The following is a 15,035-nucleotide window of genomic DNA, read 5'->3' as shown; positions in this document are numbered from 1 at the left end:
TATGATGACAATGTAAATCAAAACGTTCATGGAGGCAAATGATTTACCGGTTACATAATCGGCTTAGCATGAGCATAGAAGTCCTTCTTTCTCTTTGAAACTCTGAAATGAAACGGTGTAAACTAATTCTGGTTAATAATCTATAATTTAGGATATAGCTATCTCTTTATAGACTACCTCTCTCTGGCTTTACTTGCAACCAATTATTGGTACACTTTTTATTTATATGATGACACATGGGAGTGCATAAAATGCATGTTTGGAAATCCTGAGATATTTTGTAAATATTTCCAGGAATATCTGTTCCTTTTATGTTCAACATTGCACAGAAAAAGTAACTTTTCTGCATGTTATTTGACAGGTTGCTCCGTTGAACAACCCACATTTGATGACTTTGTGTCTTTCAGGTGGACCCAGCACCGTACATGGACACCTGCCTCTACCTGTACTGTAGCCTGCCTCCCAAGGACAGGGATTCAGCGGTGTGCGACACCCTTGCCAGCTATGCCCGAGAGTGTGCTCAGCAACATGTCAGCATGGTGTGGAGGTCACACACCCTGTGTGGTAATGAAATACAACAGTTCGTAAAATACCAAAAGCACCGGAGCCGTCCTTTAACTCTGTTTCTCTTCTTCCTTTCTCTGTCCTCCCAGGTCGCGTCTGTCCCAGAGGTCAGGTGTTCTCAGACTGTGTGTCCTCCTGTCCCCCCAGCTGCACGTCTCCCCAGCCCCCCGGACCTGGTGCAGCCATGGGCCAGTGCAGAGAGGAGTGTGTGGGCGGCTGCGAGTGTCCGCTGGGCCTCTATCTCCACCAGGGGCTCTGTCTGACAAGGGACGACTGTCCCTGTTTCCATCGCAGACGCACCTACCAGTCAGGGGACAGGATCCAGCAGAGATGCAACACCTGGTTAGCGGAATATATATATATATATCTTCCTCTCTTTCTGACTATCCATCATCCTGTTTACTTTTAGTTTCTACCCATAATCCTCCCAGTGTGTGTAGAGCAGGCCAGTGGCAGTGTACTGGGGAGAAGTGTGCAGCCCAGTGCAGCCTGATGGGGGCACTACAGGTGACCACCTTTGACAAAAAGAGGTACTCACTACAGGGAGGAGATTGTTCCTACACTGCTGTGGAGGTGAGATGCATGACATGCGACCATGCAAACTGCGACACACACTATGAGACTATGAGATGTGTGTGTGTGTGTGTGTGTGGCAGCCACCTCTCCTTAGAGCTTACCTTCTGTGTGCGTTTAGGACTTTGTTGACAGGAAACTGGTGGTGAGCGTGCGCTGCGGGGAGTGTACAGTGGGAGGAGGAGGAGGGGGTGGAGGAGGCCTGGGTTGTCTGAGGGAGATGTCAGTCACGGCACTCCGCACCACAGTCACCATCACAGACACCGGTGAGTTAACTATAAGCTGCAAGCTGACTACTTTCAGCTACTATTTTCTAATTCAACATATGCAGACTTGAACTTTTTCTTTCTTTATTTTTATTTAATAAAAGTTACTGGCTAGGTCTTCGTAAGAATTTTCTATTTTGCCTCCTGATTGCTTGCAGTTGTTTTTCCCTCCAGGTACAGTGACACTGAATGGCCTGAGGGAGCCGCTGCCTGTGGTGACGGGGGACCTGGTTGTGCGGAGGGCCTCCTCCTCATTTCTCCTCATCCAGGCTTTTGGAGCCCAGCTGCTCTGGCACCTAGATGGACCTTTGGCTCTCATCATCCTGCAGCCCGGCTTCGCAAATAAGGTGACCATAGCAACCTGTCCCAACCCACACTTTGACTACAGACACTTGCACTGATTTGATTATTCATTTATTTGTAAATACTGGATTCAAGGTGCGCGGCCTTTGTGGAACGCTGACCTGGAACCAGCACGACGACTTCACCACCCCGGAAGGAGACGTGGAGAACAGCGTGTCGTTGTTCGCAAGCAAATTCAGGACAGAGCACTGTGCTCTTCCTAGAGGTTCTCCACCTGACCCCTGCACCACCTACACACAAAGGAGGCAGTACGCCGAGACAGTGTGCTCCGTCATACACAGCCCCGTCTTTCAGGTATGGTTGGCACCTTAAATCTCCTACAATCTCAGAGGCGATAGTTTATTCACACATGCATCCTATCCGTCTGATTTTGCAGGCATGTCATGATGTGGTGGAGAGGGAGCCCCTTTTCCGTCTCTGTCTGTCTGAGGTTTGTGGCTGCGCTCCTCAGAGGGCTTGTCACTGCAACATCCTCACAGCCTACGCCCGACACTGCGCTCAAGAGGGCGTCGCCGTCCACTGGCGCAATCGCACCTTCTGCGGTACGCCATTGGTTTAAGGGTTTTCTTTCTGGATGTTAATTACTGGTTAACAATATGGAGTTGGTAGAAATGTCCAAAGTAATTAAAAAATCTTCCCTCCTCTCCCTGTCTCCCCAGCGGTCCAGTGTTCGGGGGGTCAGGTGTACCAGGAATGTGGTCGCACCTGCGGCAGCTCCTGTTCCGACTCAAGGAGCTGCGATGCCTCTGTCGGTGGGACGGGTCTCAGGATGTGTGTTCCGGGTTGCCAGTGCCCACTGGGGCTAGCGCAGGAGCACCAGGGCCAGTGTGTGCCCATCACTATGTGCCCCTGTGTGCAAGGAGACAAGACGTACCGGTCTGGGGCCGTGATTCAGAACAATTGCAACACCTGGTATGTGCAGTGTTAGGAGCAACCTGTGGCTGGGGTTTCACTCCTTTTGTTCAAATCACAGCACTCCCTGGCTAAAGTACTCAACATCTTATTGTGTTCTCTTTTAAAACGTTTTGACAGGAAACTGCATGCGTTAGGTTCAAAATAATTGTTGAATCAGAAAATTAAAAGGCCACACTGAAATAGCAAGTACAACCAAACCAAAACATTTTTGTTTTTGGTACTTAGATCGGCTCATTTCAAAGAACCTTCTTTGCCTCTTATTGGCAGAACGTTAAATATTAAGACTGCTCCACAGATGTAGTATTGCAACGAATAAGGCCAGCAGATAAACCTGTCCAAAGGAAACATCCTGACCCAAATGTCTAGATTACATTTTTACAGTGCGCCATAAAAATAGATGTCTATCGGCGTGCTGCTTTTATTATGTGGTACACTGCGTTAATCAAAGGGTGTAAACATGTTCTATTGTTTGTGGAGCTGCAGCTACAATATAATATTGGCATAGTTTTAATGATTCTGGTAGCCTACTTTGGAATGAGCTTTGATCCCATGGGGTGACTAGATCTACTTAGATCTAGTGCTAATAAAGTCTTAAATCCCTGATATGGACAGTTTTATTGAAGATCTATTAAAGTCTGCTAAGCATTAACAAATCTGTCTATGTTTGTCTTTGAGAACAATGTGGAAGGTCGGGGGTCATTGTGACAGAGTTTGTTTTCTGTGCTGTTACAGGTAAATGATATACATTTAAAACATGGATTTGATTACCGTGTTAGGATAAGAATCTCTGTGTTTTCACACTTATTTGCTTGAAGCTGAACTTTCACTTCAATAAACCCCTGCCTTGCAATGAGCATGATGTGTGTTTGAATGACTGAAACTGCCGTATAGGTGTATGAGACCATGCAATCTCACGGTGAGTCCCTGGTGGTGCAAGAGCTCTGATGAAATCACTCTATGTTCCTGCTCGCTGATACAGGATAGGTTGATTTCATCACGTCTCTACACTACACAACCACATTAATCATCATGCTATTGGTCCTAGAGTCATCTCTTAATGACTAGAATGCCACTGATCGTCGCCTAGTGTCTCGTTTTCATGGTGTTGAAATGGCTAAGATGTGTCCCTGGCCCTGCTGACCACTGACCTGACTCCTCTCTTGAGGAAGCAGAGATTCAGTATTGTGCTGAATGGCGTACTGGGCCAACTTGCAACCTCTTGACAGCTGTTTCCACGTTATATCCACGTTATATCCTGTATTCACTGCTTATAACCAATTGAAACTTGATTTTTGCCAAAACAAAGTAATAATTATAGACGTTAAATAATTATTAACTAATTTTATTTAGCAAAAACTACAAAAGATTCTTTTTATCACTTTTAAAATGTGCCATGAATTACACATATGATGTTTGTCTATTTAAAAGATCCTTTTCAGTCAAGAAAATTGCTGTTTGTCATAGATTTGTTATAATATCATTACATTTTTTGTGAAACCGCTAAGTGAGCTCTTGTCTCGTACGATGTACGTCACCAACACGGCTAACTTAGCTATATCCACGCACATATGGACCTGATGTGTTTTACCCTGGCGGCAACCTCCGGTTCTGCAGAGCCAATGCGGAAGTGTCTTACAACTTGTGTTCTCTTTACTGACCAGCAGGGGGCGACTCCAGTTGCAAAAAGAAGTCTGATTGTATAGAAGTCTAATGCTGCGTTCACACCAAAAGCATTGTGTATATTCGCATCGCTTTATTCGCCTGAGTTTACTCGCCAGACTATTTGTGGTTTATTCGCGTCATTCACTTCATTCATGCCTTAGATGGGGCGTGGCTTATCTCCGTTGCTTTACTCCGTGGAAACAGTTATCATTTCCGCCATCCACCATGGAAGAAATAACCACTGTTTCTGCATTATACTTATTGTGGACATCCCACAAACGTCGGAACATCTAACGCCCTTGTGTTTGGGTTCATAACATCACCCGTAGGCTCACACAGCTCGATGACTTTCACCGACTACTTTTGGATAACTGCCGCTTCCAGCGCTGCTAGAGTAGCAGCAGCCAGTTCGATTCAACATGGCATGACGTCAGTGAGCAACTCAGCGTCAGGTACATTTTTCGGTAAAGTTGAAATCTAAAGTTGAAATATTTAAACTTTGGCAAATGAGGCTGATAATATAAATGTTATATATTGTTATAATGTTATGCTTTTGTCAGGTTACTCAAGTTTAGAATAACACATAGCAGGTGAAATTTGTGTCTGGGAATGTGCGGCTGTCTGCTTCTCGAGAATAGATACGGGCCTTGTATCACAACACTCACGCATGTTATTTGACTAGTCTCATTAGAAAAGTGGCTTGGCCTTGTAGGGCTCAGTCCTGTGAAAAGAGAGGAGGAGAATTATCCCTCTCCTTGATAGTTCAGCGCCACTCAAAGGTTAGGATGATGCATACGAACCTGTGACGAAATCTGTGTATGTAAGGGCCGAACTTCTGGTTCTAGAGGAGAATTGTTGTTACTCCCTTGGCATTGCAATCTCAGCGCTTGTACTTTGCATGTGATCAGAGAAATAAATCTACCAGGAGGAGAGAAGTTGTTGGCTGAATTCTTCCAAAGGCTCTACCAGGCATCCAATTTTGACTTATGCTTACAAGGCAAATTTTTCACTTTGCTCTATTCGCGTCATTCGCGCCGCCCGGCGAAGATTCGTGTTATTCGCATCCATCCTCTTCTTCAATACAGCATGATGTTCAATTAGTAAATGATGGTCCATTTGAGTCAAATAGACCATAGAGCTGGATATGCTTTAGGGCGGCCTTATCGTGATTGACAGGTCGCTGTCGGCTGTATTCCAAGATACAGCGACTCTTCTATCAGCCGGGGAATTGAATGCTTCAGCAAGAGACATCGCTTACACTACTTTTGGGTAGTCTTTCTAATTACATCTTGCAGACAAAAATTTAAATATCTTGACTTATCTTTTAAATTGACAAACATTATGGCACAATTCAAAAGGGATGACATTATTTGTCTCTAGTCACCTTTGACTACCATGCGTTTTTTTTCTTTCAGGAATAAGGTTACCATGGTGGCGAGACTTCGCATCTCGAAAGGCCCTCACACCCACCTGACATCTGATTCTCATGTCTCTCTCCTCTCTCTCTCCACAGTGTGTGTGAGCGAGGGCTGTTTAACTGCACTCAGGAGCGATGTGAGGAGGTGAACCAGTGTCCGGGCAGTCTAGTCTACTCTCCACGCTCCTGCCTCCTCACCTGCTCCAGCCTGGACCCCCCTGGCCAACAGCAGGGGTCCAGTGTGGCGCATCCGAGCTGCAGAGAGCCCCTGTCTGGCTGCGTCTGTCCCCAGGGAACTGTGCTACTAGTGGGTGAAAACAAAAAAATTGGTATTCTGATTAGATATAGAATAAACAATATGTTTTTGAAATGGAAGAGACGACAGACTATTTTCACAGCAGAAAAAAATCATTTAAGGTGGTGTTCTTTCCACCGGCTAATGTCAATTCACAACTCCAGAGTATTTTTAATGCTAGCTGCTAAATGTTCCACTATGTTCACCGTCTAGCTAACTTAGTTGCTAACTTTGTCAGTTTGACGTTTTGGCATGATACGGTTAAGTTGAAATTTGGTTTTGTTTGAGCGTTTTCTGCTGAATACAGCTGCCTTATGCCGCTGGACATGGGTCTGATTAAGCAGTTGTGGGTGTGAAAAAGATGAATGAGCTAACGGTTAAAGATGTTTACACTAAGTTTAGTGCCTCAGTCTAAACATATTTTACCGTGTGTCTAGCGGCTAGACACTAAGGTTAGCTAGTGTGTTGGTGACAGTTAGCTTCATTCTCTGCGGTTAAATATATTTAATGTATTATTGGTGTTAGCATGCTAATATTAATAATAGTGGCAGACTGATTAATTAAGTGGAAGCACAGATGATACGTCTGATATCACGACTGCTCATCTGGCTGAATTTTGACCACTGTTACTGTCCGTTATGTCTTCTCTGGTTTACCTCAGGGTGATCGCTGTGTGCTGCCAGAGGAGTGCCCCTGTCACCATAACGGTCGACTTTACTACAGCAACGACACCATCACCAAAGACTGCAACACATGGTACCACATACAGTTGTCTCATTGCATTCCATCCTCTTGACGTGAAATCATCTCAACTATGCATCATTCCTTCCTGCAGCGTGTGCCAGGAGCGCCGCTGGCACTGCGGCCAGTCCGCCTGCACCGGGGTGTGTGTGGCGACAGGTGACCCGCACTATGTGACCTTCGACGGCCGCTGTTACTCTTTCCTGGGTGACTGCCAGTATGTGCTGGCGACGGAGACCAGCGGTTTGTTCAGTGTGATTGCAGAGAACGTGCCATGCGGTAGCACCGGGGTCACCTGCACCAAGTCGGTGACCCTCAGCCTGGGAAATACCGTCATACATCTGCTGAGAGGTAGGAGGGATGGTGTCATAAGGGACTGGTGTCATAAGGGATGGTGTCATAAGAGGCTGATGATAGGATAGGCAGCACAGCCTATGTTTTAGGAGATGGTTGCTTGAGGTAAGCTTGTCTCTTTTCTCTCTCTCCTTTAGGTAAAGCTGTGACAGTAAATGGGATGCCCGTTAGTCTACCAAAGTCCTACAGTGGCAGTGGTCTGACTTTGGAAAGAGTCGGCCTGTTCGTCTCCCTTTCCTCCCGACTAGGGGTCACTCTGCTATGGGATGGAGGTAGGACTCACACACATCACACTTCTGTACCCTTAAAGGAATACTTCTTCCCCAAAATGATATTTGTATATCAATCACTCACCTCATGGTACCCAGAATTTTAAATATATTTTAGCATTTTCAATCTTAATCTACTGTTATTGCAAAAATGTACTGTCGAGGCAACCAGTTCTTCAAGCATTGCCTATGTCTGTCGCTGTTAGGGTTGCACGGTGTACCGATACTAAAAAGGTACCGCGGTACCAGTACATTCAAAACGATACGGTTTTGCATATTTTTAGTATCGATACTTTATTAAAATAGCGCGATCAGAGCGGACGCACTGTCGCTTCTTTAATGCTGTCCAGCGTGTTAACGGCAAGGGGGCGGGGCTGCGCAGCGCTCACACACTAACAGGCAGCGTGCTCTCACTCAGTGATCACTGGGGAGACAACATGGCGTCACGTGTAGGCGACTTTTTGTACTTAAAAAAAAGATGCGGAAAGCGCACTGACATACAGACAGTGAAGGAAAGCCCACTGACATACAGACAGTGAAGGAAAGCCCACTGACATACAGACAGTGAAGGAAAGCCCACTGACATACAGAGACCAGTCTGCAAAACGTGTTTCAAAGCCACTCAGACCAAAGAGCAACACGTCAAACATTAAAGCACCTTTCAGACAGACACCCCGAACTGTTCAAAGAACAACAGTTAATCAAATGTGATTATAAACATGGTGCACACCTTAAGCTCACCCACATACAGCCTAACACGAGTAGCCGTAGCCTTTGACGACCAGTCTATATGGTCATGAGGTCACAATGCACACACATATACTAAATGAAACACAATTGATGCAAAAAGGCTACATACTGGTGGATCTTCAGCCAAGTCTTTTTTATTTTAGTGAATGAAAAATAATTATTCCATGAATTGAGATAAAATATGAACTTTACAATTGCTCATATTTATGGAAGGAACTATGTAGTCATCTGGTCAGATACGGACAAAAAGCCTACATAGCCGTGTATAATCAATGCTGTGATGGCACCATGTAATTCTCATTAATATCTTGCTGTAGGCTAATATTAATATTAATGCCATTTGTTAAGTGTTCAAAAAGCTGGGCAGGAACACGCTGGTAAAAAGGGAACCATACAGATGTTTTATTAATTACTATTATAGATAAATATACCAGTATCGTATCGTATTTGTGGTATTGTATCGAATTCGGGTATCGTATCGTAAGTATTGGGTATCGTGATATTTATGGCAGGTATTGTATCGAAGTTATAATTTGGTATCGTGACAACCCTAGTCGCTGTGGACGCAGTTCAATGAACAAATCAGTGGTCATGCTGTGGCCATTCCACTTGTTGTCCCCAGGTATGCGCGTGTACGTGCGTTTGGCGGCCCACCTGCGGGGTCGGGTCGGGGGCCTGTGTGGTAACTTTGACGGGGACACAGAGAACGACTTCACCACACGGCAGGGCATCGTTGAGTCGACAGCCGAGCTGTTTGGCAACTCCTGGAAGGTCAGCCCCTCCTGCCCCGACGTGTCAGACCAGGACCTCCGAGACCCTTGTGCTGTGAGTTCATTACACTTACACTTACACACACACACACACACACACACACACACACACACACACACACACACACACACACTTGCAGAAACAGTAGACTTGGACTTACTTACTTGTGAAATATCAACGTGATGGCTTTATTGGGGTGAATGCGCGAAAGCAGAGTTAACTTCTCCCTCTTCGTCTTGCTCAGATTAACACCTACAGGGTGACCTGGGCCAGGAAAAGGTGTGCGATCCTGACTCAGGAGCTCTTCTCTCAGTGCCACCCCGAGGTGCCCTTCCAGCAGTATTATGACTGGTGTGTCTTCGATGCTTGTGGGTGAGTGGCAGCGCTGAGCATCTTGAAATGATCTTTTACATATGCATTAAGATGTCTGGATGCATGAAAATAAATGTGTCTTTCTCTCTCAGCATTTCTTGGCCTGTGCACTGATTTTACAGATATTCTTCATAACATTACCAAAATGGTTTTCCATATATAGGTTTAAGCACGTGTATGATGGACAACTGCAGCCGCTTCTTCGTAAGCGTGCTGGTACGCAAACAGTAACAGAGCAGAGCACCAAAACCACTTGTGGAAAAAAAAAGAAACTTACAGAGTTCTCTTGAAAAAAAGGATACCATATTCATGTTGTTGTTCATTGTATTGCTTTGTGTGTGTGAGTGTTTCAGCTGTGACTCAGGTGGGGACTGTGAGTGTCTGTGTACAGCCATTGCTGCCTATGCGGAAGAGTGTAACCGCAGAGGAGTCTACATCCGCTGGAGGTCCCAAGAGCTCTGTCGTATGTCAAAGACACGCAAAGCACAGTTCACGCTCACACAGTCTTCTGCACATGCACCTTCACTCCTGTCTTACTGTGTAGCCTTTGTTTTCTGACCTAGTCAATTTTTTGTATTCTCTCCCTCCCTGCAGCTATGCAGTGTGAGAATGGGCTGGTGTATGAGCCCTGTGGTCCAGCTTGCTCTCCCTCATGTCCTAGTGTTCAGCAGAGTCCACACTCCCATTGTGGCGCTCTCTCCTGTGTGGAGGGCTGCTTCTGCCCTGCTGGCACCGTCCGACACGGTAATGTGTGCTTTGGAGGGAAAGTGTATATATACGTGTGTATATATATATATGAATTTTGGTGACTCGCTGATATTTTCTCCAGCACCACTCACTAACAGGCCAGGTTTTTCAGAAATTTACAGACCACTTTCATGCTTCCTAGTCCACCCTCAGGACAAACTAGTATGTTTTCTGCTCTACAGGGGACAGCTGTGTAGTTCCCATTCGGTGTCCATGTGAGTGGGAGGGCTCCATGTTTCCACCTGGAACTACCATCACGCAACACTGCCAGAACTGGTCAGTAAATATAAATGCTCACGAAAGTATACTCCATTCTTTTATCCCTATGATAATCAAAAGTTAGAGGGGTTCTTCTTTGCATTTTGTGTGTCCAGTTCCTGTGAGGATGGCGTGTGGCGGTGTGAGGGTGTGGCTTGCCCACCTGCACCCCCTCCCTGTCTGGAATCAGAGTATACCTGTGCTGGGGGGCGCTGCATCCCCTCCCAGTGGGTGTGTGACAACGAGGACGACTGTGGCGATGGTTCGGATGAGCTCTGCCCGTCCACCTGCTCCCCGGACCAGTTCCGCTGTACCGGCACGCCAAGGTGAGTCCAAAATGTCTTTAGTTTATTAACCAGCACAGTTTATATGTGTGGAGATAAGAAAGATTAATAATTAAGGGATTAACATCAAGCCTTTATCGGTGAACAGAGACATATATAATAAAGGAGTGGCTCTGAGGAAGGCATAGCCTCGAATGTACCCCAAAGCATAATGTTGTCTGAATGTGGAGATGTGTTCTAATAGGCTTCACCCAGACATATTGAACAAAGTTTAGCTCCTCATCCAACAACACATTAACCTCCAACGGTGTGCCATTAACTTACAGTCTTTGCTCCCAGAAAGCAATTCCTGTAGTGAATAAAGTGAATTGACCCAACCCCCTGCAGTGGACCATGTTTGAACCTGGCTCTGCGTTGTGACGGCCACCCAGACTGTGCTGACCAATCGGATGAGGAGTTCTGCGGCCCTGCCACCCCAATGCCCCTGTGCCCACCGGGGGAGTTTCAGTGTGTCAACGGAAAGTGTCTGTCACCCAGCCGTGTGTGTGACGGCCGTCTGGACTGTGGTTTCGCTGACGGGTCTGACGAGCAAGGTAATCCATCCTGCCATATGCGCCGCATACAAACTACAACTGTCAACTGAGTTCTCCGTCAACGTTACTTTATCAAGAAAGGTGCTTTGTCTAAAACCCTACTGAGACAGATTCATAGACTTTATCATGAGAGGTACTCTTTCAGCTTCAAGCACAACATTCTTTCAACAACTCAGGGTCTTTCTTTCACATGTGGTCGTATTGCACGATTACTTTTCTGCACAGTATGATTGTAACTATGTGACGAACTGTGCTTTCGTTGGTCCAGACTGTGGTGTGGTGTGTGATGAGGGGGAATTCCTGTGCGCTGGAGGACGTTGCATTCTCTACCTCCACCGCTGCGACGGACATGACGACTGTGGGGACCTCAGTGACGAGAGGGGGTGTGTTTCCAGCTCTGCAGATCTTTGGATCGTCAGTGGTTAAATGGACTGGCATTAAAGTGCTCTGCATAGTTTGTTTACTCAAGATGCAATGCTTTCAAGGCATCAACAAATCTCGGCTATGTCCTCATCAACATCCTGCTGACATCAGATGAATGCCACCAATATCACAGACTGTTTTTATTTTACCTTTATTTTACGGCCAAGACCACAGAATAAATGTTTCACATAAGAAAGTGAATGAAGTTACATCAATAATGACAATTGTTAGCAAATACTCCTCAGCTCACGTCTGTTCACAACATATAGATTGTACTTTCTTTTCCTTTGGTTTCTGAGCATGATGTCATCATAATCTAAATGTTTCTTTCTGGTTATAGATGTGTGTGTGTTCCAGGGGAGTTTCAGTGCCCGGGGGACCAGTGTGTCCCTGCAGACAGAGTGTGTGACGGACACAGAGACTGCCTCTCTGGAACAGATGAAGCTGTCTGTCCAAGTAGAGGTACAAATACTAATGCAGCTTTATTTGTGTCGGCTACAAGTTAAATACATTTTTGCCCAAAGTCTTCCTGCGTGTGCGTCAGTGATGCTTTTTGTGTGTGGCAGTGACCTGCGCCCCTGACCAGTTTGCCTGTAGTGATGCTACGTGTGTCGCCAGCGCTAAGTTGTGTGATGGAACAAAAGACTGTCGAGGTGGAGAGGATGAGATCAGAACCAACTGCGATACTGTTGTCACAACGCCGTCTCCCTCACCTGCCACCCGGACTACGCCCACTTCAGGTAATGACGGTCATGATTCAAAAACACAGGAGGAAATTGTTGTTCAGTATTTGGTGTTTCTCTCATACACGCCTGTTTCTCCAGCTTGTAGGCCATACGAGTTCAGCTGTGTCACTGGTGGCCAGTGTGTGCCTCAGGCCTGGCATTGTGATGGGGAAACGGACTGCATGGACGGCAGCGATGAGCAGCAGTGCACCGCCCTCTGTGGCCCCGGGCAGGTGCCCTGTCTCAGCGGGGACCAGTGTGTGGACTACCAGCAGCTGTGTGACGGGATCCCACACTGCAGGGATGCTTCAGATGAGAGTATTGACAACTGTGGTAAGCTCCTGTAAATAGAAAATGTAATAATTGTGGGATTTGAGCTTGAAGAAAAGTTGATATCATCAGGCCACAGAAACAATCTTTGACAATAATTGTGTCTGTCCGCTAGGCTCTACCCGGATACCGCCTTGCCCAGGGAGCTTCCTGTGCGATAACCAAACCTGTGTGAACATGTCGCAAGTGTGCGACGGCATTCCAGACTGTCCACGGGGCGACGATGAGTTGGTGTGTGGTGAGTTCTCATGAGATAAGAAGAAGGGAGGGGTGAGAATGGAAACAAGGATAGACGGGGCGAAGAGATGGATAGAGGCCTGAAAAATGGTTGTGTTCAAAGAACTGATGATAAAGAATAAAAAGGGAGGTAAAGAAGAATTAATAGTTATAGGTAGTGTACATCCCATTCTCCCATATTCACAAAATGATGGATCTTGTAATCTTTGGTTTGTTTAATAATACTTGTGAAATCTTGCTCTGTCCAGATAAAACTGTCTCACCAGAACTCCCTGGCAGGAGGAACACCACTTTCACCTGCCCTGAATTTACCTGCATGGACGGATCCTGTGTCCCCTTTAATATGGTACGTCTGAGACTGAGAGTCCACCAGCAAGACACGCATTATGTATTTAGTTGGTAGTGGGTGATTGAATAATAAAGAAAAATGATATAATTCTCTTTTGCACCATGAAGTTAGAGGACGTTTTAGTTGTCTAATTTTCCACTTGCCCTTTTGTAATCTGAGGATTTGGACAGGATTTCCTGACATGCCGTGAAGGCTTAGGAATAATTTGGCAGTAGTTTAGAAAGTTTATAGAATTATTGCATATTGGTACTATGAATGTTCTTTTCTTTAAATTGGCAAAACATGAATCAGATGTGGTGATATGGTCTAGTTAAGAGTCACTTTGGTTAGCCATGATAAAAAATGTGCTCCCCCCCCTCACTTACATTCCTGTTACTTAGGTGTGTAATGGTGTTGTAGACTGCCAACACTCCTCACTAGCACCACCAGGAGGCCCCACTGATGAGCAGGGCTGTAGAAGTTGGAGCTACTGGGGTGCGTGGAGCCCCTGCAGCACCTCCTGTGGTACAGGCTCCACAAGCCGGCAGAGAAACTGTCCTACAGGAGATCCACTGCGTCACTGTCGGGGACAGGACTCCCAGAAGCAGCAGTGCTTCAACACCACCTGTCCTGGTAAGAAGGTGGACATGAACGACAAGTGGAATGTTTCAGAATAAAGGGTCTCAAAGTTTGAATACATAGTTTAAAATAAGAAATGTTCAGTATTTGTTACTAAAAAGTGATGCTCTCTCCGCCCCTCTTCAGCGGACGGTCAGTGGCTGCCGTGGGTGAGCTGGTCCAATTGTTCCAGCGGTTGTGGTGGCGTGCAGGTCAGACACCGAGGCTGCACCCCCCCTCACTACGGAGGCAGAGACTGTTCCCAGCTACCTGGACCATCCAACCTACCCTTGGAGATCAGTAAGAGCTTTTTGTAAACGCAGGTTGAACTGAAAATAAATGACAATGAAGTTGATGTTGGCTTAAAATCATTAGTCATAATGGCAAGAAATGTCTTATTGTTGGACAATACTTGTTGAGGAAATCGACAAAAAGTCACAACACGCTGTTAATCGTTTTTACAAGGACTGTTTTGTTAGTAACAACTAGTTCAAATTAGTCTGCCATCCAATTTGATGACTGAAGAAAGCATTATTAAATAGAACTCTTAATATAAATTGTTGCAATCTTAAAATGTTGCTTTAAAGCTCATCTAATAGTGGTGTTTTAAAAAGAACAAACAATAAAAAAATCCAGGCCAATTGCACACAAAAAATCGTCTTATCAAAATAGCAAAGAAAATGCTCAGAAGGATCTGCTTTTCTTCCCTGTCCCACTCCAGAGCCTTGTCCTGAAGATGGATGTGCCAACATCAGCTGTCCCACTGGACTGGTGAGGCACAGCTGTGCTCCCTGTCCAGTGTCCTGCGCCCACATCAGCAGTGGGACAACCTGTGATTCAATGGCTCCCTGCTACTCAGGTCAGTCAGCAAGGAAATCTAATGAAAATTGCCAAGTTTATTTTGAAATTTCTCTCACATAATCAACTTGTGTCTGACTTCAGGTTGCTGGTGTCCGGAGGGCCTGGTGATGAGCCACACGCAGCAGTGCGTGTCACCAGAGGAGTGTGCGTGTGAGGTGGCAGGCGTACGCTACTGGCCGGGCCAGCAGATGAAGGTGGACTGTGAGATTTGTGTCTGTGAGAGGGGAAGGACACATCGATGCCGGCCGAACACAGACTGTTCAGGTGAGTCCGTTGAACACACAGGCTCATGAACTCCGCTGGAAACTCTTATCCGCGC

General features: G+C 45.9%; 1 protein-coding gene across 1 annotated transcript in view; it reads left to right on the top strand.

Annotated features, from left to right (window-relative positions):
• scospondin (subcommissural organ spondin) overlaps positions 1-15,035 on the top strand; it is a 74,716-nt gene that overhangs the window by 8,909 nt on the left and 50,772 nt on the right. Inside the window, exons 10-38 of the mRNA XM_034560613.1 lie at positions 408-564; positions 654-906; positions 996-1,137; positions 1,259-1,403; positions 1,578-1,750; positions 1,842-2,060; positions 2,143-2,308; positions 2,426-2,678; positions 5,857-6,067; positions 6,717-6,811; positions 6,891-7,147; positions 7,288-7,422; positions 8,792-8,994; positions 9,185-9,312; positions 9,666-9,775; positions 9,907-10,056; positions 10,242-10,335; positions 10,434-10,643; positions 10,989-11,194; positions 11,463-11,577; positions 11,958-12,079; positions 12,184-12,357; positions 12,442-12,675; positions 12,788-12,910; positions 13,158-13,255; positions 13,639-13,870; positions 14,003-14,155; positions 14,577-14,714; positions 14,798-14,980. Coding sequence (XP_034416504.1) covers positions 408-564; positions 654-906; positions 996-1,137; positions 1,259-1,403; positions 1,578-1,750; positions 1,842-2,060; positions 2,143-2,308; positions 2,426-2,678; positions 5,857-6,067; positions 6,717-6,811; positions 6,891-7,147; positions 7,288-7,422; positions 8,792-8,994; positions 9,185-9,312; positions 9,666-9,775; positions 9,907-10,056; positions 10,242-10,335; positions 10,434-10,643; positions 10,989-11,194; positions 11,463-11,577; positions 11,958-12,079; positions 12,184-12,357; positions 12,442-12,675; positions 12,788-12,910; positions 13,158-13,255; positions 13,639-13,870; positions 14,003-14,155; positions 14,577-14,714; positions 14,798-14,980 — 4,879 coding nt within the window. The remainder of the gene's footprint in view (positions 1-407; positions 565-653; positions 907-995; positions 1,138-1,258; positions 1,404-1,577; positions 1,751-1,841; positions 2,061-2,142; positions 2,309-2,425; positions 2,679-5,856; positions 6,068-6,716; positions 6,812-6,890; positions 7,148-7,287; positions 7,423-8,791; positions 8,995-9,184; positions 9,313-9,665; positions 9,776-9,906; positions 10,057-10,241; positions 10,336-10,433; positions 10,644-10,988; positions 11,195-11,462; positions 11,578-11,957; positions 12,080-12,183; positions 12,358-12,441; positions 12,676-12,787; positions 12,911-13,157; positions 13,256-13,638; positions 13,871-14,002; positions 14,156-14,576; positions 14,715-14,797; positions 14,981-15,035) is intronic.

This window comes from Cyclopterus lumpus, chromosome 20 (assembly GCF_009769545.1).
Source record: "Cyclopterus lumpus isolate fCycLum1 chromosome 20, fCycLum1.pri, whole genome shotgun sequence".
NCBI classification, from domain to species: domain Eukaryota; kingdom Metazoa; phylum Chordata; class Actinopteri; order Perciformes; family Cyclopteridae; genus Cyclopterus; species Cyclopterus lumpus.
The sequence above is the reverse complement of the archived record's forward strand: the minus strand, read 5'-3'. Positions and strand labels throughout refer to the sequence as shown.